We start from the raw sequence: 22,564 nt of genomic DNA on the forward strand, positions 1-22,564 counted from the left end.
CCATTCTTTTTCTTCCCTAGGCAGTTGAAATCTTGATGTCGATCGCTGCGAATTCTGTAATTGTAGTAAATGTAATCCTTCCGTTACTAAGACAGCTGTTCCTCATAACGTACGATTAGCATTGAAATCACGTCCGATAATAAAATGCTGATTTAGTTGGCAGTAACTTTTGGAGCGACAAAGTTCCTTTTTTTATGCTTATAGCCTATTCAGATTGGGCTATTTATGACTTTGTTAAGTGAGAGGGTATCCAATTATTACGAAGTGTTCAGACTGCAGCAAGATAATATATCTTGACGTTTCCATGTTTGCTCATTTGCACGCTAATACAGGGTTAAATTCAAGGAGAGTTTTAAAATTTAATTTGCGAAATCAAGCATTTGTGTGGCGACAATCGAACATTTTTTTCTGAACAAAGTTTCTACGAAAAAAAAATATGAAAAGGGATTTTCGAAGAATATTTGAAGCTCTCATTAAGGATAATGATAATTCATTAGTTGGGTGCGCCGTTCTTCGGGGAATCAGACTATTCCTCAATTTATTTTTAAGTTTAAAAAGTATTTTGATTCTGTACTATGATCGAACGGAGATTTGATAGAAAAATTTAGATACTTTTGGGAATTCTCACAAATAAATAAAAAAAAAGGACGATTGGACCAATTTTCTTGAAATATTATCGAACTAAAATGTATTTCCACCAGTATCTCCATGTATGAAGGGCAACTCAGCAATTTAATTTTTTTTTCAAAAATGGAAACTGAACCATTGCGTTCTTCTCGACAATCAATGATACAGCTTCTAACAAAATCGAATCGTGTGAATGTGATATAATTTAAACTGGATTTTGGATGAATTAATGCATTACCAATCCATGTTTTATTTAAGGTTATTCTACTTCATATATACATCCCATTCAAATCGTACAGTTGTCCCACGTGTAAAATGTTGAAATCCAAAGTATATAAAGCCATTCAAGGAGCAGAATTGATACAATTTATGAAATCATGTTTATTCATCAAATATATTCGTTTTACAACCATTCCTACGTTTTAAATTGTCTTCCGCATTAGCCCTTGAACTTTGAAAATTTATTCGATTTGTTCTATTAAATCTAGGTTTAAGTTAAATACTTCATGTTAATTCTAGAGAGCATCTGTTTTTAAACAATTCATGTTGAATAAGTGGAGAATAAATAATTATCATTATTTTTCATCATATAAAATGCTTTCCACAAAACCATCACAATCCGAGTTATTCTTCAGCGCTCAGAAGATTTCCATCTAACATGCATTCGACCCTGCTGCGACAGAAAGAGCATGACTGTCAACTAAGAAACGAAATGAAAACAGAGAGAATTTTCTCTCTGGCAAAGAGAGCGTGACGCTTGTCAGTTTTGTTTTGTTGAATTTCTCCCTGCATCCCAGTTAGAACGAAAGCTCTCTCGTAATAATTGTTCGTAATAAATTCTTCATGACTCTTTTTAGCGGGTATCTTTTGACAGCGCAAAATGTATGGAATATTACGTAAATAATGACATCATAAAGCGTATTTACCCTGAAACGCCAATTATTATGTCATTAATGGCGTAATCTGAACAGGCTATTAGACAGATGAAACCTTTATGCTGATTTTTTTTTTTTTTTTTAATTGTGTTTATTTAGTTACTATGACTTAAAAATAGTATTTACAATGCATTTATAGTTCGCAAATGAAAGCAAAATCTAATTCATTGACATCAATTCTCATGCTATTACTATTCACAAAGCTGACATAGCAGGCAAATAATTTTAGGATTTTTATTCTATGCAATAATTGAATGTTGTACAACGTTGGACGTAGGAGCTCATCAAAAGATATTCGGCGCCAGCCATTCAGGATCGCTGTGACTCTTCTCTGGAAAAGGTCCCATGCAGCTACGACACGTGGGCATTCACTGAACTTATGTTTGAGTGTTTCGGTTGGTGCATCGCAATGGATACAGTTCTCTCCTTCTGCTCGACCAATCTTGTACCACAGCATCCGGTGTTCTACTTTGTTATTTACCATCAAATACAACACACTTCGTTGCCCTGCCGTCAGTCGTTTCGTTGCTATGTTTCGCCAAATTCGGGGCCAATCTAAACCTGGGCTGTTCAGCTCTACTTTTGGGGTATCCGTTTGTTCCACGAAGAAGCGATAAATAAGGTCGGACGATGGATTTTGGTATATTTGGGGTGGCAATTCAGGGATATTTTGGATTACTGCTTTTAAGCAGGGACAATCTGGGATGGAAGTAACTTGGATAGGATTGTTTTGGGTAATTAAGGATTTGTAGTATGCCATGGATTCTACCTCTTTGATGTGGCGATTGAGTAGTAATGCTTTGCTTTTAAACGATACGATCTGTAATTTCAAACCACCGTGATCTATATCACGTGCCAATTGCTGCAGCGGGACACGGGCTGGGAAACGATTCCATAGAAAACTCCCCATTTTGGCTGCAATTTTAGATGCATGTATGCAGTATGGTGGAAGGATGGATGAAATATACCAAATTTTTGAGCTGATGAATGTGTTCAGTAATATTACTTTCTGATGCACTGTTAACGTTCGCATACCATGGAACCACACTTGCTGAGAGAAATTTGTGACTAGACTGCTCCAGTTCAGTGTCACCATCAGTCTGATGGAGTTTGCAAAAACTACACCAAGAATCTTGATCTTCTGTTCTGTCGACAACCACGGTATCCTCATTTGGTGTCCATCGATCAGGCCAACATCAATGGATTTGGTCTTCCCCCAGTTTAATTTTGCTCCGGCAGTGCGTTCGAAGCGAGAGAATAGTTCACGAATCCGTTCTAGTTTGAGTGTGGATGTAACGATTACAGTAATGTCGTCTGCGTATGCGATCACCAGATCGTTACCACAGGCAAGTTCTAATTGCTTCATTAGAGGGTGCAGATACAAAACAAAAAGATGCATCGATAAGGGGTCGCCCTGTCGCACCGATCGCTGTATAGGTAGGGCTGCTGAAAGATGACCATTTACTAGTAGTCGAGACGACGATAGTTCTCCTATTCGAGCAAGTAGCTGAACGAACTGGGGGTTGAATCCGAGAGAGTTCATGGTAGAAAACAAGAAAGTTCTTCTCACACGGTCGAATGCACTTTCAAGATCAAAAGACACAAGCTTGCCTCTCTGTTTACGTCCGATCAGCATGGCAATTCTATCCTTTAGAGAGAGTACAGCTTGAAATATATTTTGATCGTCGTTTGAGCATTTTTGATTCTTGCTCAAAATCCGATGTTGACGCATTACTATCTCCAGGCGTCCCTTGAGGACACGAGAGAGGATTTTATAATCCACGTTCAGTAGAGAGATTGGCCTAAAAGACCGCACTGAGTCATCTGCATCTTTTTTTCGGACTAACACAATTACTCCGTTTACAAATTCAGACGGAAAGTTTTGTGTTACAGCTTCGTTTAAAATCAGGTTAAGCTCTCGGTGTATGATATCAAATGTACGCTGGTAGAACTCCTTCGGTATGCCATCGGGACCAGGCGACTTTTTGTTTGCGCTCTTTTTAATAGTCGAGTATATTTCGGTCGTTGATATTTCGCTGGTACATGCCTCGTTATGGATCCTCGTTATCCATCCTCTACCAGTCCACCTGCTTTCTTGGAGATCAAGTAAGTACGTGAACATGTGTTGCGCGATAGCATCAGGCTGGTCAAGAATTTCGACGTCTTCGTCACGTATTTTTGTAATTATAGTTTTCTTCCGCATTCTCTCTCCTAGTTGAAAAGTGGACAACGGCTCACTACGTTGTAACGCGAGCATTTCGGCCTTTATGCGCATGATGGTAGGCAGCATAGCTTGGTTTTGGAAGTAACCGTCATATGCACGTCTCAATTCGGCATACAGTCGTTGGTGTTCATGATGGAAGACATTGAAGACTTCTTTCGATTTCCACGACGGAGGTCCTTCGTAGCTTAGTAGGGAAAGCACCTGTCATGCGAACTGGGGTCGTGGGATCAAACCCCACCGAAGGGGCGGTTACCCTCCAATACCTTTTCCGAACTTAATCTATCACATGTTGTACATATGCATAATCAAGTTTCAGACATAGTAATTAATTTCCACTCCGGGTGGCTTAATACCCGGCATATAGGCAATTAACTTTGAATGTACTGATCTCGAGTGGCGATCTCTCTTCGCTTGTGTGGTCGTGTTGGGATCTGACGACCAAACTGGCACAACCTCACACAACTCTACTTCATTGAGCGCCGTTGCTGATGAAGCAAGTGTGTAGGAGCCGGACAATATTAAATACTCATCCTACTTGGTTGACATTGTGTACAAAAATACATTTGAGAGAGTTAGTTCTGAAAATGTATTGCGAGAGATCGGCTGGTACCTGGTGCTGGGAATTTGGTTTCATCAGTACCCGCTAAGCTGCGGTGGACGACGGAGGTCCTTCGTAGCTTAGTAGGGAAAGCACCTGTCATGCGAACTGGGGTCGTGGGATCAAACCCCACCGAAGGGGCGGTTACCCTCCAATACCTTTTCCGAACTTAATCTATCACATGTTGTACATATGCATAATCAAGTTTCAGACATAGTAATTAATTTCCACTCCGGGTGGCTTAATACCCGGCATATAGGCAATTAACTTTGAATGTACTGAAGGTGTAGTTGCTCATTTTCGATCTCTTGCAAAAAAATAATGTCAAGCTCCATCGTGCGAATAAAATTTCGAAGAGCGTTAATCTTTGTCGCATTGGTTATCGTGTTGATATTGATTGTAGCTAAGTTGTATGATGTGAAATCTATACTTGTGGATCTTCCTCGTTGTTCGAACCATCGCTACGGTCGCTTCGAAGTTTCTTTCCTGGTGGTGGTCGCCTACGAGACCTCCTGATGCCGTTAATCGATGTAGTTGAATCATCAGTCTCGTTTTCATTTGGATCCGAGAAGAAGAGTCTTCGTGTGCCGGATCCGCAAGCCAGCTGGTTCTCTAGAGATCTGTCTTGTGTGGTAGGTTGGGGAAGCGGGGGAAAGTCCGTTGCTAGACGGCGTTGTTTTCTAATTTTGCCAGTGTCTGTTGGTACTGGTGGAGGCATTTGATCCTCGGGAGTTTCGGATGTTGTCGGCATAGTGGGTTGCGTAGACTGCGTTATTTGAGCTGCCTTACTTCCCACTGCTTTTGGTTCGGATAATTTCGCGCCGGATGGCTTCGGCCGTGTGGCTGTTGGGATTGTCTGCTTCGTTACATTTGCATACGACTTTTGGACGAGTAGTTTTTTATTTTGCACACATGTAATTCCGTTGTGCACATACTCACTACAGTGACGACAGGTGTGTTGCTGACCATAGTAAGACACACTTGTGGTTTCGCTATCAATCGTTACGTATGATGGAATGTTTTCGTGTACCAACATTCTTGCGACTCTGACTCCCGAGGAGATACCGCCAAAAAAGTACTTTTCGTCCCACATTAGCTCCTGTATCGATAACACTTCACCATATCCTGTCAAGAAGTCGATGATGTGCTGATTAGTCACATCTTCTGATAAGTCAGTGAGTTTCACCTCTACAGTACCATCTTCCATGACAATAGGCAGCAAGTAAACTTTTCCGTCTACTTCCGTCGAATGTTTGTTGTTGTGCTCGGCTACTACTTGTAGTGCGACTTCTTGCTGTATGACTTTCACGAACGCACATCCAAGGCTTCGGCTGGTCTGGATTCTTACTACATCTTCGCGTTTCAGTCCGAGGACGGTTCCCACAAAATGGTGGAGTTCCTGATAGGTTGGCTTTTTTGGCACTTTCGAATAATCAATTCGGAAGGTGTTCTCGCGTCGACTCATCGCGGAACCTTTTCGCGACGACGTACTACACGACACGAATTGGTCCGGCGGTGACCACCGATAATTAGAAAGAAAACTATTCTCGTATAAATCTCCAGAACTTGCTCACGTGAAACACGACTGCTATGTTTGGAGGTTGAGCATCTACTGATCGCAACAGCGTTTCGATTGATGAATGCTGTAATGGAAGTAAACATATTTATTTAATGTTTTAGGATAGTTATGTTTAGTAATATATGAAAAATTTAAATCTAAAATAATTGGAGGTAACAACTATCCCGAGTTAAGATAAAAGAGACTCACCTGGTGTAGCAATGTCAGTACTTTCTCATATTATATGCGATTAGCTATGGCATCACATCCGACAGGCTATTGACATCCTATTGTTTAGCCCATCGCCAGATCGTAGCCAGGATGTCCCGGGCTATAATATTTTTTCATACTGCATTTCAATGATGACAGCGGGCTATGTCTATTGATGATGATGACACCGCGCTTGTCACCGGCTCGACATCCGACAATTAAATGCTGTTTTTTTTTGTCGAAATGTGTTTGACAAATGGAAAATCAAGGATGACAAAATTCATCTCTTTGAAATGGTTATCTCTGTCCTGATCTTGACGGTTTGTCCTTCGCCTTCATACCTGAAACCGTTATCGAAGATTTCGACTTTTTTTAGGTCTATCATATGCTGGATCATATCTATCCGTTCGCTATTATTAGTGCACATCATTGTTTTATGTTATGCGCGTCAGAAACAATAATAGAATCCTACAATCGCTGCGAATTCTGTTACAATAGTAAAATTAATTATTTCGTTACTAAGATAATTGTTCTTGGTCGTCGACATGCATACGCAAAATGAGCTGAATAAGTGGAAAAAATATTGAAAGTACTCAACTAACATCCTTCGGTTAGAGTCTGAATCTGAATGGCACTAACCTGGTTGATTGATGTTACTATTTCCCCACAACATGCAATAGCATTGGCATGACATCCGATAGTTAAATTCTGATTTGGTTGTCAGTATCTTTTAGCAATATCGGACTTGGAAGACACCCCATTCTTCTTCATCACTAGGCAGTTGAAATCTTGATGAAGATCGCTACAAATTCTGTAATGGTAGTAAAATTAATCCTTCCGTTACTAAAACAGCTGTTCCTAATGACGTACGATTAGCATTAACATCACATCCGATAATAAAATGCTGATTTGGTTGCGATAACTTTTGGAAAATCAAGCACGACAAAGTTCTTTTTTCATGTTAAGACAGAAGAAATCTCTATGCTGATCGCAACAGCGTTTCGATTGATGAATGCTGTAATGGAAGCATATTTATTTCATGTTCTAGGATAGTTATGCTTACTGGGAGATAACAACTACAACTAGATAAAAGAGACTCACCTTACTTTTAGCAATGTCAGTACTTTCTCATATTATATGGGATTAGCAATGGCGTCACATTCGACAATTAAGTGCTGTTTTTTTCTTGTCGGAATGAGTTTGGAAAATCAAGGATGACAAAATTCATCTCTAGGTAATGGTAATCTCTATCCTGATCTCGAAAATTTTTCCTTCACTAATGACACCTGAAATTTGAAATAAAGGATGGAGTGTAAAATAGGTACAGTATTAAATGCACATCAAACAAAATATAGAAATGCCAGGTCGCTGGGCCAGATCACTAGCGTAAATCCGAGAACTTACATTTTCCATAATACACCATTGGAGTGGAGTGTGGGAGTACGAATCGCAACGTTATTAGCAGTAGGGCTTTAGGTCATTCATACTCTCTTTTCTAATATGTTATTGAATATTTGTTATGTGTAGTTATAGTTGATTACTTTTGTTTGAGTTTAATCGTCGAATCCTTCAAATGCAGCGTCTTCTCTATCAGGGAATCTTTCGAATTCCGAGATTGGAAGGCCGTCTTCGCTGTCCGTGTCCAGTCCGTGGCGATCATCCGCTTCCATCGACGTCCTGCATGGTGCTAGTTTTCCATGTGAAGCAAGCTATTCATTTTTCCTTTTGCCGGCGATGCTGTAACTAAATTCATTTTTTTTAAAAGATGCTTAATTTTAATACTCATAGTTAAGTTTGCTATTTTAAGGTGTTTTTATGAGATATTGCGAAAAAAGATTCGGCTGCCGGTGGGACTTGATCCCACACTATTCCATTAGGTACACGGAAGTATTAACAATTATACAACAGCTGCCCTTGCGAGAAGTTGTTCCAAAACCAGCTAATAACGATGGGATATTAGTCAATTCCTCGTATCTATCGAATCTGCTTTGGCAAAATTTCACACCCTGTTCTCTCTACCCAACTATGTGTATCAGTATTGAACAACAGTCGGTTGCGTTTTCCGTGGAATAGTGTGGGTTCAAGTCCCACCGGCAGCCGAATCTTTTTTCGCAATATCTCATAAAAACACCTTAAAATGGCAAACTTAACTATGTGTATCAAAATTAAACACATTTTCCAAAAAAAAAAAAAGAAAAAATCTGACTTCCCTCACAAGTCATCAATCAAGAAAAATTAAATTCAATTCAATGCAGGATTCCGTTATGTTCACTACGAAAAATGTGTCCCATGAAGTTGAATCAAGCGATTTGGATTTTGTTGTTAGTTGCATTGAGTTCTTGTGCTGTTATGCTTTTTTTTCCTTATTAGGTATTTTAATCACTGCGATCATTTGTTAGATCTATTCATCTATTGTGATATATGCCCCATTTGATATAGCTTTGTCAAGTTGATGCATCATTGCTATGTAGAGCAATTGCATCACCTTGACTGCCAGCGTCTTCCCAATGCGGTATTATGGTTCTGATGAATCATACTACCATATTGGAATTTGTTTTCCAAACTTCAGAGGGTTCTATCAGCCCCTTGTTGAAAAACTGTATTCTTGTCCTAAAAATTGCCGGACAATGGCATAACAGATGTTCCGAGTCCTCTCTACATGTATGCTTTAAGCGCACATCGGTAGATGGACTATTGTGCGTTTCTGGCCAATCTATTTGTAAGCTATCTTCATTATTTTCTACGGCTTCTGGGGCACTTAGAAATTTCAGAGCTGTGAGCATAGTATTTTCCATTCGTTTGAATTTCGGTTTCTTTTCAATATTGTTGCCACATCCATGCTATAAGTTACCACCGGCATTATCAAGTAATGATATAGTTTATTTTTGTTGTAGTCCATTTCAGCGGATGGTCTCTTAGGAAATTGCAAAGGTAGTGGAACGTTCCGTAGGCCTTTTTGATTTCCTCTTCTTGAGAGACTACTGGTCATGTAGGCTCCGAGATGTTTGATTTCCGAGGTGACTGTCAGCGTTTACTTTTCAAAATATTGCTGCTAATCTTGGCTGTGATTGTTAGTTTGCTGAGGGATCCTGAATAACACTTCCTTGCTTAATACCTCTGTTTTTATTAGCGGACGAGGTGCAGGAATCAAATCATTGAGCTGACGTTTCTTCAGTAATACATGCTTTCAAAATACGGTTTATGAGGCCATCCGGAACGTTCATTGCTTTCAAAATAGTAGTTTGAAAGTGTAGATCTTGTCGAAGGCGCCAAAAAACCAATATTGTCGGTTTGTTTTACGCCATCTTTCGTTCAAGAACCTGCGAAGAGCAACTGCTTGGTCATTGCTATGTAGGCAATCGAATGCAACGTGATGCATCGATAATCGTTGACCAAGCCAGCGCACTGTATTTTTGGTAGTGTGTTCATCCATTTTTTTTTTAATCTTTCGTTTATTTGGTAGGCTCATTTGCCGTGAAGCGTTACGGAGCCGAAATCAAATTTAACAATACATTTCTTGATTCTTATACATAGTGTTAGTTTTGGGGAACCGAAAAACTCGCGGTGTAGTCGAGGTTAGGGAATACAATAATACAGTAGGAAAGGAAAGGATTTTAGGGTGCTTAAGTAATTACGATGCTGATGTTCACAAAGTTGACATTCCTCGCATTTTTACATCTGTAACGGGACAACGGGAGACAACGACGAGAGGAAGACATACGGAAGGGATTAACGACAGACATGGAAATGTACAACAAAAGGAAGACATTCGATATGGGGTACGACAGACAAGGGAATGGGCAGACAATGATTACAGTTTACATCAGCAACTTTCAAAAATTGGTGGACCAGGGACATGTACTCGAGATCAAGGCCCGACAACACTTCCCTAATAGGCTTTGGTTGTTTTCCTCGGACCCAGAGATGTTCAGTTAGCGCAGATCTGGGGCCACGATGCTCCTCGCACGCCCACACGACATGATCGATGTCCTGATAATCCTCGCCGCAAACACAGCGATTTCCTTCCGAGAGCCCCACTCTGAAAAGATGTGCATTTAGAGTGTAGTGATTTGACATTAGACGACACATGGTTCGAAAGAAGTCTCGTCCCATATTCAATTTTTTGAACCATGGACGCTTCGACACCTGCGGGCGAATTGAATACAGCCATCTACCCAACTCCCCATTTGTCCATTTCTGTTGCCAGCTGTTCAAGGTTTCCTAACGAACTAATGTGAAAAATTCATCGAAGGTGATTTTCCGATCGTAAATATCACCTTCCATAGCGCCCACCTTAGCCAAAGAGTCCGCTTTCTCATTTCCCGGGATCGAGCAATGAGAAGGGACTCAAGCCATGGTGATTTTGTAAGACCGTTGTGATAAGGCACTCAAAGCTTTCCGTATCCCATTCAGAAGATACGCTGAGTGCTTAACCGGTTTCATTGACCGAACAGCCTACAAGGAACTTAGACTGTCGGTGAAGATGAAAAAGTGGTCAGGAGGTAGGGATGCAATTTGCTCGAGTGAATGGTGTATAGCTGCTAGCTCAGCAGTATAAGGACTGTTCATTAAAGTAAGTGGACACCTTTTTATGAATGGTTTAAGGTTAAAACTTAACGAAAAGTTGGTAATTTTCGCTCTGTGTGTAAAGAAATTGTTTACTTTTGCAGCACACCTAACAATTTGGAAAAACCTTAGAAATTCCGAACGATAGGTCGGATCAGTTTATCAACTCGCAGATTAATTCTGCACAAATGGTACAGTGCATTTTGATGGACGACGAGATATACGTCAAATTGGACTTCAGTACACTTCCAGAGCCACGTTTTTTCAACGCTGAACAGAGGACAGATGGGCCTGATGACGTGCAATATATCCGAACCGAAAAAAAATGGGAAAATGTTTTGGTATGGCAAGCAATTTGCTCCTGTGACTCCGTATTTCACAAACAACGGTGAAAATTGAAGAAAATAATGTATCAAAAAACGACTTCTAACCATCTACCGAAAGCATACGGATCCTCTTTCGTTTTTGCCGGATCTGGCATCGGCTCACTACGTTTCTGCTACGTTGGAGATGCTGAAGAAGGAAAAAGTTGATTTTGTCGAAAAATGCCTAAATCCACCAAACTGCCCTGAACTGCGTCCTATCGCAAAATACTGGGCAATAATCACGCGGCATCTTAAGGTAGATGAGAGAGAAGCAAGCTCTGTTGACTGCTTCAAGAAAATTTGGTCTGCGTACAATGAAAAGTTACGGAAGAAGTTGTGCAGAATCTAATGGGAGCTGTCAAGAGAAAAGTCCGAGCATTCTTCAGAAAAGAGAAGTAAATATTCAAAATCACGTGAATTCGTTTACAAGTATGTTGATTGTCATTTATATAAAGCAACCTTATAAATTTGTTTCAAAATAAACATGTTCCTTTGAAAAACAGGTGTCCACTTTCTTTAATGAACAGTCCTTATACGGAACAAGGCTCTTTGAGCTTAAAGTAGGCGCTATGAAAAACGTTGAAAACACCGAAACCAGTGGATCAATTTTTGACCCGTCTGTAAAAAAGCTTCTCTCCTCACTGGCGTGCCCGTATTTGCTTGCAAATAATGGAGGTATGACCTCCGCACACAGAAAGTCTGGTATTCCATGAACCTCCTGCTTCATGGACAGATCAAAAGTAACAGAGGAACTGTAAGAGTCTAAGAAGTTAGCACGATTGGTATCTACCGAAGAAGGGCTTACCTCCAGCGTTATGTACCAGTGGTAAATACTCATGAATCGAGATTGAGGGTTTTGTTCGAGCAGCTTCTCGAAGTTATCAATTACCAATGGATTGAGAACCTCACAGCGGATGAGAAAGCGGAGCGATAATTCCGCGAAACGATCTGTTAGTGGCAGTACTCCCGCAAGTACTTCCAAGCTCATTGTATGTGTCGAATTCGTACATCCTAACGCGATACGGAGACAGTGGTACTGAATCCTTTGAAGCTTCAGCATGTGTGTTTTAGCCGCGGACTGGAAGCAGAAACTACCGTATTCGAGGACCGACAAAATGGTTGTTCTATACAACGTCATAAGATCTTCGGGATGCGCTCCCCACTATGTTCCGGTTATTGATCGCATGAAGTTGATCCGTTTCTGGCATTTTTGTGTCAGATACACAATGTGCTTCCTGAAGGTACATTTCGAGTCGAACCAGACCCCGAGGTATTTAGAAGACATGTTATGAGTGATTGTCTTACCCATCAGTTGGAGCGGGAACTTTGCCGGCTTATGTTTTTTTTGAAAAGACAACCATCTCAGTTTTCTCCGGAGAGAATTCGATACCCAGCTTCGTAGCCCAAGTGGACAAATTGTCCAGAGTATCTTGCAACGGTCCTTGCAGATCAACTGCGGTTGGCCCTGAAACGGATACAACACAATCATCTGCAAGCTGCCTTAACGAGCAATTTGGCATGAGACATTCATCAATGTCTCTGACGTAAAAATTGTAAAGAAGGGGGCTTAAACATGAGCCCTGGGGGAGACCCATGTAGCTAATTCGTGAAGTTGCCGAGTCACCATGAGAAAAACTCATACTTAAAATTGGTGAAAGTCCACACGAGTGGAGTTTGTCGGATAAGACATCAACGCAAACTGAATCAAAAGCCCCCTCAATGTCCAAAAACACTGAGCCCATTTGCTCTTTTTTAGCGAAAGTAAGCTGAATTTCTGAAGAAAGCAACGCAAGACAGTCGTTCGTTCCCTTGCCCCTGCGGAAACCAAATTGTATATCTGACAAAAAACTTTTCGATTCAACCCATTTGTCTAGCCGGAAGAGAATCATCTTCTCCAACAACTTCCGAAGACATGACAGCATCGCGATGGGGCGATACGAATTAAAATACGACGCGGGTTTTCCGGGCTTCTGAATGGCTATCACCCTCACTTGCCTCCAATCATCCGGAACAATGTTGCACTCCAGAAACTGGTTGAACAGGCTCAATAAGCGCCTCTTCGCGACGTCTGGGAGGTTTTTGAGCAAATTGAACCTGATTCTATCCATCCCTGGAGCGGAATTGTTACATGAAAGGAGAGCAAGTGAAAATTCAATCATCGAAAAGGGACGATCCATATCATCCCTGTCGGCAAAAGCATCACGTAGCTCTTGCCTCACCGGTACCGAATCCGGACAAACTTTCTTTGCAAGTCGAGTATCCACCGCGACGAGCTTTCACGATCTTCGTTTACGGACGACGCGTTGCGCATTCTTCTCCCGACGGTCCACAGAGTTTTCATTGAAGTCTCACGCGATAAACCTTCCACAAAAGTGCGCCAATATCCGCGCTTCTTCACTTTGACCAGTTTCTTGAACTGTATTTCGAGCGCGGTGTATCGTTTGTGAAGAACGATCGCCCCGTGTTTCCGAAATTCTTTGAACGCGGCGGATTTCTCGCGATAAAGTTGCGTACACTCGATGTCCCACCACGGACTTTAGGGTTTCCTACGAACCGAAGCTCCTGGCACCGGCCGACGTTGTGCCTGAAAAGCGCTTTCAAGAATCAACTGCGATAGAAACTTGTACTCTTCCCGCGGGGGAAGTGCTTCTATCGACTGTATGCCATCGCTGATGGCGTCCGCATATTTGCCCCAATCGATGTGCTTCGTGAGGTCACATGAAAGATCGATGAAAGCAGATTGCTTATGTCCATTGGAAATCGAAACTTCGATCGGCAAATGATCACTACCATGGGGATCTTGGACCACCTTCCAAGTACAGTCCAACGATAATGAGCTCGAACAAATGGAAAGATCTAGACGGCTATCTCTTGCTGGAGGAGCCACTCGTGTAACTTCTCCTGTATTCAAAATTGACATATTGAAGTCGTCGCAGAGGTCGTATATCATTGATGAACGGTTGTCGTCGTACAGTTTCCCCCAGCCTGTTCCGTGGGAGTTAAAATCTTCCAGGAGCAACCGTGGCTCGGGCATAACCGAGCAGATGTGCGAGAGATCTCTTCGAGATATCGCGGTGTTTGGAGGAAGATATATCGAGGCGATACTGAAGTCTTTTCCTCGAATAGTCACCTGACATGCGACAGCTTCGGTGCCAGACATCGGCGCAAGATCGACTCTATAGAAAGAGTGCTGTTTTTTGATCCCTAAAAGCACCCCCCCATATCGATTTGCCCGATCGCGGCGGATTATGTTGAAATCAGGAAAATGAAGGTTCAAATCTGGTGTTAGTCATGTTTCACATAAAGCAAAAGCATCGCATTGTAATTTGTTAACTAAAAATTTAAAAATATCTAATTTTGGAAGAATACTTCGACAGTTCCACTGTAGAATCGAAATCATGTTACCCTTATTGACTAAGTTAGCCATCGAAGGATACAAATGACTCGAGGAGGGGCATTTTCGAAGCCAGCTGCTTCAGGAGAGGAGTCAGAATAGGAAGAACAGTTTTGACCATGTTCTTCACGGGGTCGGAAGCATAAAAGAAGTTGAGGATGAGCTCCACGATGCCAGAAAGTGTGAACATTGGAGCGCTCGGGAGTTCTTCTGCTCGCTCTGTATGCTCTCTTTCTGGCTGAGAAATCGCAAAAAATGGGGCATCTGGGATTTTAGGTGTTCCCGGAAGCGGTGGAAACTCTCGATCATCCCGATGTGAAACCACAAAGGTTGAACGTTTTTGAGTATTTCCACCCGCTTTGAATTTGACCATGTTGGATTGGGGCTCACTTTGAGGCTGTTTTCTAGGCTTTTTTGAGGGTCGCTGGCTGTTTTATTCTTTTCCTCGTTGAGCCATTGAAAACAAAGAGAACCCCATTTCCAACCTCGGAGTCAGAGCTACCTTGATCGTCCAAAGGAAGAGACGAGTAGATGGTGTCAGAAACGAGTGGAAGAGCGGCCTTCCTCAACATTTCGGCGTAACTTCGCCGAGAACGCTGCTGAAGAGACCGCTTCTGGTGTATTCGCTGCTGTATGTACGTTGGGCAAGCTTCAAGAGCATGTGGAGGGCTTTCGTTACAATAGACACATTTCGGTGCCGTCTTGCACACGCCCTCCACATGCTTCTCTCCGCATGATGCACAGCGAGGTTTATTGCAGCAGTACTGAGCGGTGTGGCCCAGCTGCTTGCAATTAACACAATTCATCACCTTCGTTACATACAGCCGAACAGGTAGACGAAGTTTGCCAATCACTACGTAGTCAGGCAGTGCGGACCCGAAAAAAGGGACGCAGAAAGAGTCAGACGGGGAATAACTCCGCTTCTCTCCCTCCTGCGACACCGAATACATTTGTTTGCAATCCAGTATCGCAACAGGAGGCAAATAAACGTTCTTAAAACGACCGAAACCTTGTTTCAAATCGTCGCATGTCATACTTCCCTTCGTCACCACCCCCGCGATCTCACACACTGCTGACGGTAAATACACCTTATATTCGAGAGTGAAAAGCTCACAGGTGGCAATCTCGTTGGCCTGTTTGCGATCACTGACCGTGACACGGAGTTTACTGGACCCAACCATGTCAATGGTCGTGACAGACGAAAATCGCTTTTCCAGATCTTTGCTAATCTGGCTGATATTCAAACGTTTGCCTTTGGGTCGAAAGAAAACAACATACGGCCCACTAGAGTCGTGAGGGTAGACCTTGGGACGGGGGCTCGTAGAGAAAATTTTAGAGTTGCAGGCGTCCATTTCGTTTTGGTTTGGAACACCCGAATGCAACGGAACATCTGACATGGAATACGATACGAAGTACCGCCGCCATTTTCGCCTTCGCGCATTGCGGACACGAAATGCGCAGCTGCAGTGAGGTACAATCTATTTTAAAACTAAACAATTATCACAAACAAAGGAGAAAAAACACACACACACACAAAATAATTATTTGGAACAAAGGGAAAGACGGGTTAAAAAGAAAAGAAGAAAAAACTATTCCAATAAGATGGAGAAGAGAGGGGAACAATGAGAGGGAGCTCAATTAAATACTTGCGTTCACACTGCTGTGTTGCTGGCTAACAGTTCTGGCAGCACACACTAGCTCGATGGACACTCGCCGGTGGTGCGGTCGAAGCGAACCACGCTATTGTTGGTGTTCTCGCCGCACCCAACAATGCAACTGGGTGGATGGATGGTGGCAGGACGGCAGCGTCTGTGTTGGTGGAGACGCACGATGGATGATGACTGTCGGCGTGGGACGATGATGCCTGCGCCTGCGATGGACGCCGAATAAACTGCAAAGTTTTGCGTAGTTGCAAAACCAACGAAATGGCTACTTAACTGCTAGCTAAGCACCACTTCCACTCAAGCACTATGCTTCAAAACACTTTCGGAAAAAAACCACTACCTGTACTTCAGGAAAAAAAAAACCGAATGAGAAGCAGACCGTACGCGGACTTACAACCGTCTCGCACGGATGCTCGACGTGGAATCAAGTGTTCATCCATTCTGTGGGAACGTTGTTCGTTCGGAAGGTCGATTTTATAATTTCTTCCAGAATGTATATTTCAGCAGCTCGTTCACTATTCCATCGAAACCTGATGCTGAGTTGCTTCTCATTTCTACAAGAAACGATGTGATCTCCGCCCTTGTTGATTCGGTACGGGAGCGATCGCCCGTTTCGGGGATCAGTTCCGTGTGGGTTCCATGTGACTGTTTTTTCACCTTAAGCTTCTATTCTCGAATATGCAGTTTTAAAGCTTTCTGTTATTCTTTCCTGACCTTGTTGCTTTCTTTTTAAAGTAAAGTATTCCTGATCACTTTTGGTGACATTCCGTATATTCCTTCGTAGCCCCTTCTCATCTGGGTCTCATCGAGGAAATAGGTCTCGGTAGCATTGTAGATGCAACTGATGTACAGGCATTTTCCAAACCGTTCCATTGTTCGTCTATGTTCGTTATATCTCTAAGGTTTTGAAGCAAGATGTTGTCAACTAGTGCTTGGAGGTATTTTTATCGTGTTTTGTAATAGGTTTTTAAGTGCCTCAAGGTCCATTTTAATTTGCTTGTTATTTCAACCGCAGATTCTGTTCTGATTTGTTGGACTGATCGTATTGTTGATCTTCAGTGAGTCTACTACCATCTAATGGTATCTTAATCTGTCCGGGTGAATGATTGCCCTCGCATCTTGGTGTTTGAGATGCTTAATTACAGACATGAGGATGTGGACGATTTGTGATTCACTTTCTCTGCTGAATCAGATTACTGTCGCACATGGTGATTTTGAGAAAGTTAAATATTTCTTCAACCTCAGGCAATGTATCAAATACTTCAGTTCGAGGCCGTTAGTATTACATTGATGGGAATGATTATTCGTTGTCCGAAGCTTTCTAGATTCTTACCAGTATTAGAGTTTCGAAGAAATAGCGTAACATCCGTTTGTTATGGGTTGTATTGATGAATAACCTATGTTGTTTCTCAGAGATTTCGAATCATTTTTCCAGTGTTAGTCCACGCCACTTGAGAATGGAAAATGTTGATGATGAATTTCCATTCAATTGGCCCGCTTCTCGGTTGTTTCCCGTGATGTTAAATACCTATTTAGTTTATAAAGAAATGATTGATTAGTGGTATCTGAAAGGTGATATTCTCACGGCGGCCATTCAGAATGGTTCGACGGGTGTAGATGAGAGATCAACAAAGTTCTATTTACAATCCATCAATTCATTATAATTCGTCTCAAACTGTTTTGATGTTGGTAAATTCTTCCTATTTTCAAGAAATCATAAATTAATGATCTTTGACCCCACCTTCAAGCGACCCTCACAAGCTTTATTATCTTAGGCACTTTTGCACGTCCATATGAAACTTGTTCCCGCAAGCAATCTGTCGATCAAGCTGGCAGACCGCGCCCATATACTTTTCTGAATTGAACATCAAACAAAATATAGAATTGTTTCCATGTCTAATAACAAACAAACAACTTGATTCAAACTTTTTGAAGTGAAGATAATTTATGCTAATTTATGCTGTTTTTGTTTTATTAAGTTTTTTTAAACACACAGAAAGATAAGGATGATTGAAGCTTTTTTAAGGCGGTTTTCACTAAAAATTGATTGTTGCGACGAGTTTATGTGTGGTAATTTATTACCCATGAGTCTTATCAGCAACATGGAACGTCACAAAAGAATGATTAACTGATAAATAAAAATATTGACCCCCCAAAAAAAAATATTCAAACTGACATAGTATTTGCAATTTCTTTTCCACAGAACATCGTCGAGTTGAACCCGGCGTTCCGCGACTACACCGAACGCTCGGAACAGGTCGACCGAATACTGCAAGAATTCCGATCTCAGGGTATATTCGTCGCTCTCAAAGGATGGCGCAACGAATGCTTCGAAGTGCGCAGCGTGTTCGGTTCGCTCATGAAAATGGAACGATCGGCCACGTCAATGTTCGGAGTGCGCAACTTTGGCGTAACGATCAACGGGTACATCCAGCATCCACTGAAGGGGCTGTGCATTTGGCTGCAGCAACGGGCCGACACCAAGCAGACATGGCCCGGCAAGTGGGACAACATGGTTAGCGGAGGCCTTTCCGTAGGTCATGGTATCTACGAGACGGCCGTCAAGGAAGCCGCCGAGGAGGCATCCATTCCGGAGCATCTGCTGAACAATCTCGTCTCGGCCGGCTGTGTATCGTTTTTCTTCGAGAGCGAACGGGGCCTGTTCCCCAATACGGAATTCGTGTACGATCTGGAACTGCCAGAAGACTTCGTGCCTGTGAACAGCGACGGAGAGGTACAAGACTTTCAAATGCTGCCAGCGGATGAGTGCCTGGAGAGGATATACGCGCCGGATTTCAAGACCACCAGCTGCCCGGTTGTGGTCGACTTTATGATCCGCCATGGAATTATTACGCCGGAGAATGGTGAGTTGAGTTTGGTTTGAATAGAAATTAGTTGGCATCACTTCTTGTTACTAAACGGCATTCGCTCGTAGGTCATCTTTTCATATAAATTATGCACACATTTATTTGCCGACCTCAAATTTGCCCGGAATCCGAGATCTAGATCATTAATTTGATAGTACTTTTGTCGAAGCTTCGTCAATATTTTACCGAAATTCGGCAAATTCTCCTTATGCTAGGTCCAACCAGGGGACTCCCAAATGCTTTTATATGTAATGTTTAAAGCTTAATCTAACAGTTAAGCAGATGGCAAAATTTATAAACTTGTTAAACACATTACAAAAACAGTGAAAAGGCACTGTAAAAAAATGGTCTGTTGTTTTCCAGTTTAATTAAAGTTAATTGTCTGTTTTTTATTGGGTATTGACCGCCTAAAATACAAAGTTTTGAAAACTGGATGTACATGTGAAAAATTTAATTCTAAAAATTTATTGAAGGTAACCATCTCCTCAAATGGGATTTGATCCCACGACCCCAGTTTGCTAGACAGGTGCTTTCTCCACTGAGTTATGAAGGACCTCCGTCGTTGTCCGAAACTTAGCGGGTACTGATTAGATCGAATTCCTAATACTAGGCGCATGGTCCAACACGCAATCTATTTACCGAGTTAACTCTCTCACATGTCTTGTTTTGCACACAGCCACATTAAGTAAAAGTTGATATTTATTATCAGCAATTGCACAAGATCTCAGGTTTTATACGATCCTTTCCTACAGCTTTCTTGATAATCTCCTTATCTAACTATTATCCTATTATTGATCAAATAACCTTAATTTAGCCCGTGTCCAGCAATCATTACATCCCTCTCAATAACTACTCAAACACGGTGTCGTCTGGTTCGAAGAAGAATCCAGCACGCCTCACAATCGTATACGATAACAATGTTAAACATGTTCGATACTTTCCAGAGAAAAATTTCACTCAGATCGTTGAGCTCCTGCACGTGCCGCTACAATCGCTCTACAACTATCGGACGCCACCCCAAACAAACGGCCTCAACAGTAGCAACGGATTCAAGAATGGTCGTATCTAAACGGATCGATCGCGCAGTGAAGTGAAATAGATTAGCCCAAAAGGATAAACTTCTAGGCGGAATATATCCTGGAACGATAGATACAGGTTTTTACGGAAATTGATTGCAGTTAGGCTATTTACATTTAAAATTATTATTATTATATATACATTACACTCATATATGCTACGTAGGTGTTCTTGTCTTGTCGTTTTCAAAAAGCAAATCAATCTACTAAATCTATATAATCTATTATTACTCTACACTAGGAGCCTCAGAAACCAATTGAATCTTGCAAGTTACAATCTTACCTTCGGATTTGTTTCGATTCGTTCCGCGCGGCGGGTGTCGCCTGTTCTCGACGACACCCAGCAAGACAACCAACAGTGAACGAAGATATTTTCATGTACGTAGACTAAATAAATGTAGATTCTGTTTCTATTTTCATGTTTACTCTATTTACAAGCGGCTAAGAACTCTTTTAACAAGTCTGTATTTGCTGATTTTTAAAAACTCTATTTATATCTATCTATTAAGCAAATGCGAAAATGTTACAAAACAAATGGTATTAACTTCCGCTTGCGACGTTCGTCTTCTCCTTGAGAACTGTTTAAAACCCCATTTAGTAAATGCGTGATTCAGAATCGCCATCCAAAGTATACAAACATTTATCATTAAGCTTGGTAGCAGTACGTTTGTAAGAGATTTTATAGTTTAGGACAAGTTTAGGATTCAGTTCGATTGTTGATAAAAGCAGTGCTTGAAAAACAAATTATATTTATTTATTTATTTTAAAAAGCGCATAGTGTTGGTGGAATAAGTCTTAACATATTTCGTTTAAAAAACGAAAGAGAGTTCTCAATAACTGATCTAAGCATATGTGTTCCGAAATGATTATTTTCTTCTCCGCAGCACCATAACACAAGAATGTTATCAGATTACAGCAATGGATAACTTTGCAATAATAATAAAGGTAGCACGACAAAACGTTTGTAATTTCATAGTTTTGTGGTGATTTTAACTCACCTGCACACGCGTTGACATGATTTTTACCGAAAATATACTAGACATGTTCTTCAACTGAATGTGGAGTAAATATATAATTGTCCGAACATTCCAATAAATGAACTTAACCTTGAACAGAGCCTGTGAAGCTCTAGGAACGGCTTGGGTTGCAGCATGGTGACTACTCTTACTAAGACAGGCAAAATAACAGCGATTTCAACCAGCTATTATGCTATTCGGCGCATGAGATCGCTAGAACCCCGCCACTCCTCCTGACACACCATGTGGGACTTACTTAGGTTCTCACTTCTGACATGCCATGCGAGGTTGACTTGGGTGGTCACCTCTAACATACCACGTGAGGCTGACTTGGATGCTCACTCTACTCTCTTCTGCCATGCCTCGAGGTGTCGATAGCGTACCAACAGTTCTACGCTACGACCCTCCTACCTCGGCATGGGCAGTCCATACTAACACCTATGCGCTCACTCTTCTGCCAAACCTCCCATTCACTTCCCCGCGCTCAGCCTGTTTTCGCTCTAACTAATCAATCACAAATTATGTAGTCATGCTTGTCGACTGCTGCTCGGCGCGCCAGATTCTCTGCAAGCTGCAGGCAATCTGAGTGGTTGCAGTCGAAACTGCGTTCCACTTCTCCACCACTTCCCAAGCAACCAAACGTTTACATTTTACTTAAATTTGTTCCTAACCGAACCAATTAGTTCACTCTTGGTTCACATCGAGTTCCAAGCACCTTAACAGAACTTCAAAGTTCACATTTGCGCTCCAGCCATACAAAAAATTACTTAAAATGAAAGCTGATTAAGCTTCCCATCTTATCCGTACTTTTGGTTGCTTAGGTTGGATTGGAAAGGTTCCATAATACCGGGCCCAGCATTATAACATATGGTGGAAGCATGCAACTTACCTTTAACCTTAGGGGCTGCCTACTCTGCCGTTCGAGAGTCGTCGATGGTTAGGTTGGGCCCGCGCCGTCGCTAACTGTTTTAACAACGCCAGCGGTTGGGGACTAGGTATGAGCGCGTCTTTATAGCTACGAAACTAGCTAACACACTGCAAGCCACAAGCTCACTTTCGTGTCCACGACTGGTACGATTTTTCGGGGTTTGGTTTGGGAGTTCACTTTTCGAGGGCACTGAGATGGCCGCTCTAAAGGCCGGCTGTTTGGGACCACACTGGACTGTCGCTTTACCGACTACCCTATATTTTCTAGGCACACGCGGTCGGCTTTACAAGTATCGTTCATTCACTACGGCCGGTTGATTGCGGAATCTAACGTTACGAAATAACTTTCGTTTCCCGGCGGATTCCGGATTATCACTTGGGGTTCCGAAATCACACAATCACGCACTATCGGTACTGAGGCATTATTTTCGCCAGTCGCACAACTTTTCGGTTCGGATTCACGGTACAGATCGTCTCGAATAAAAACTCACTTGACCGGACTCTTCACACACGACCGTATCGATGGCTGGCTCAAGC

The 22,564-nt window shown here is 41.9% G+C and overlaps 2 protein-coding genes across 2 annotated transcripts in view; one reads left to right on the forward strand and one right to left on the reverse strand.

The window, feature by feature from the left end:
- LOC134212764 (uncharacterized) overlaps window positions 1-21,141 on the forward strand; it is a 31,329-nt gene extending 10,188 nt beyond the window's left edge. Inside the window, exons 3-4 of the mRNA XM_062690906.1 lie at window positions 18,345-19,005; window positions 19,953-21,141. Of these exons, the coding sequence (XP_062546890.1) occupies window positions 18,345-19,005; window positions 19,953-20,077 (786 nt within the window). The 3' untranslated portion in view covers window positions 20,078-21,141. The remainder of the gene's footprint in view (window positions 1-18,344; window positions 19,006-19,952) is intronic.
- Window positions 1-22,564, reverse strand: part of LOC134212763 (cysteine-rich with EGF-like domain protein 2) — a 162,764-nt gene that overhangs the window by 108,694 nt on the left and 31,506 nt on the right. The gene's annotated exons all lie outside the window — the stretch shown is intronic.

This window comes from Armigeres subalbatus, chromosome 2 (genome assembly GCF_024139115.2).
Source record: "Armigeres subalbatus isolate Guangzhou_Male chromosome 2, GZ_Asu_2, whole genome shotgun sequence".
Classification (NCBI taxonomy): domain Eukaryota; kingdom Metazoa; phylum Arthropoda; class Insecta; order Diptera; family Culicidae; genus Armigeres; species Armigeres subalbatus.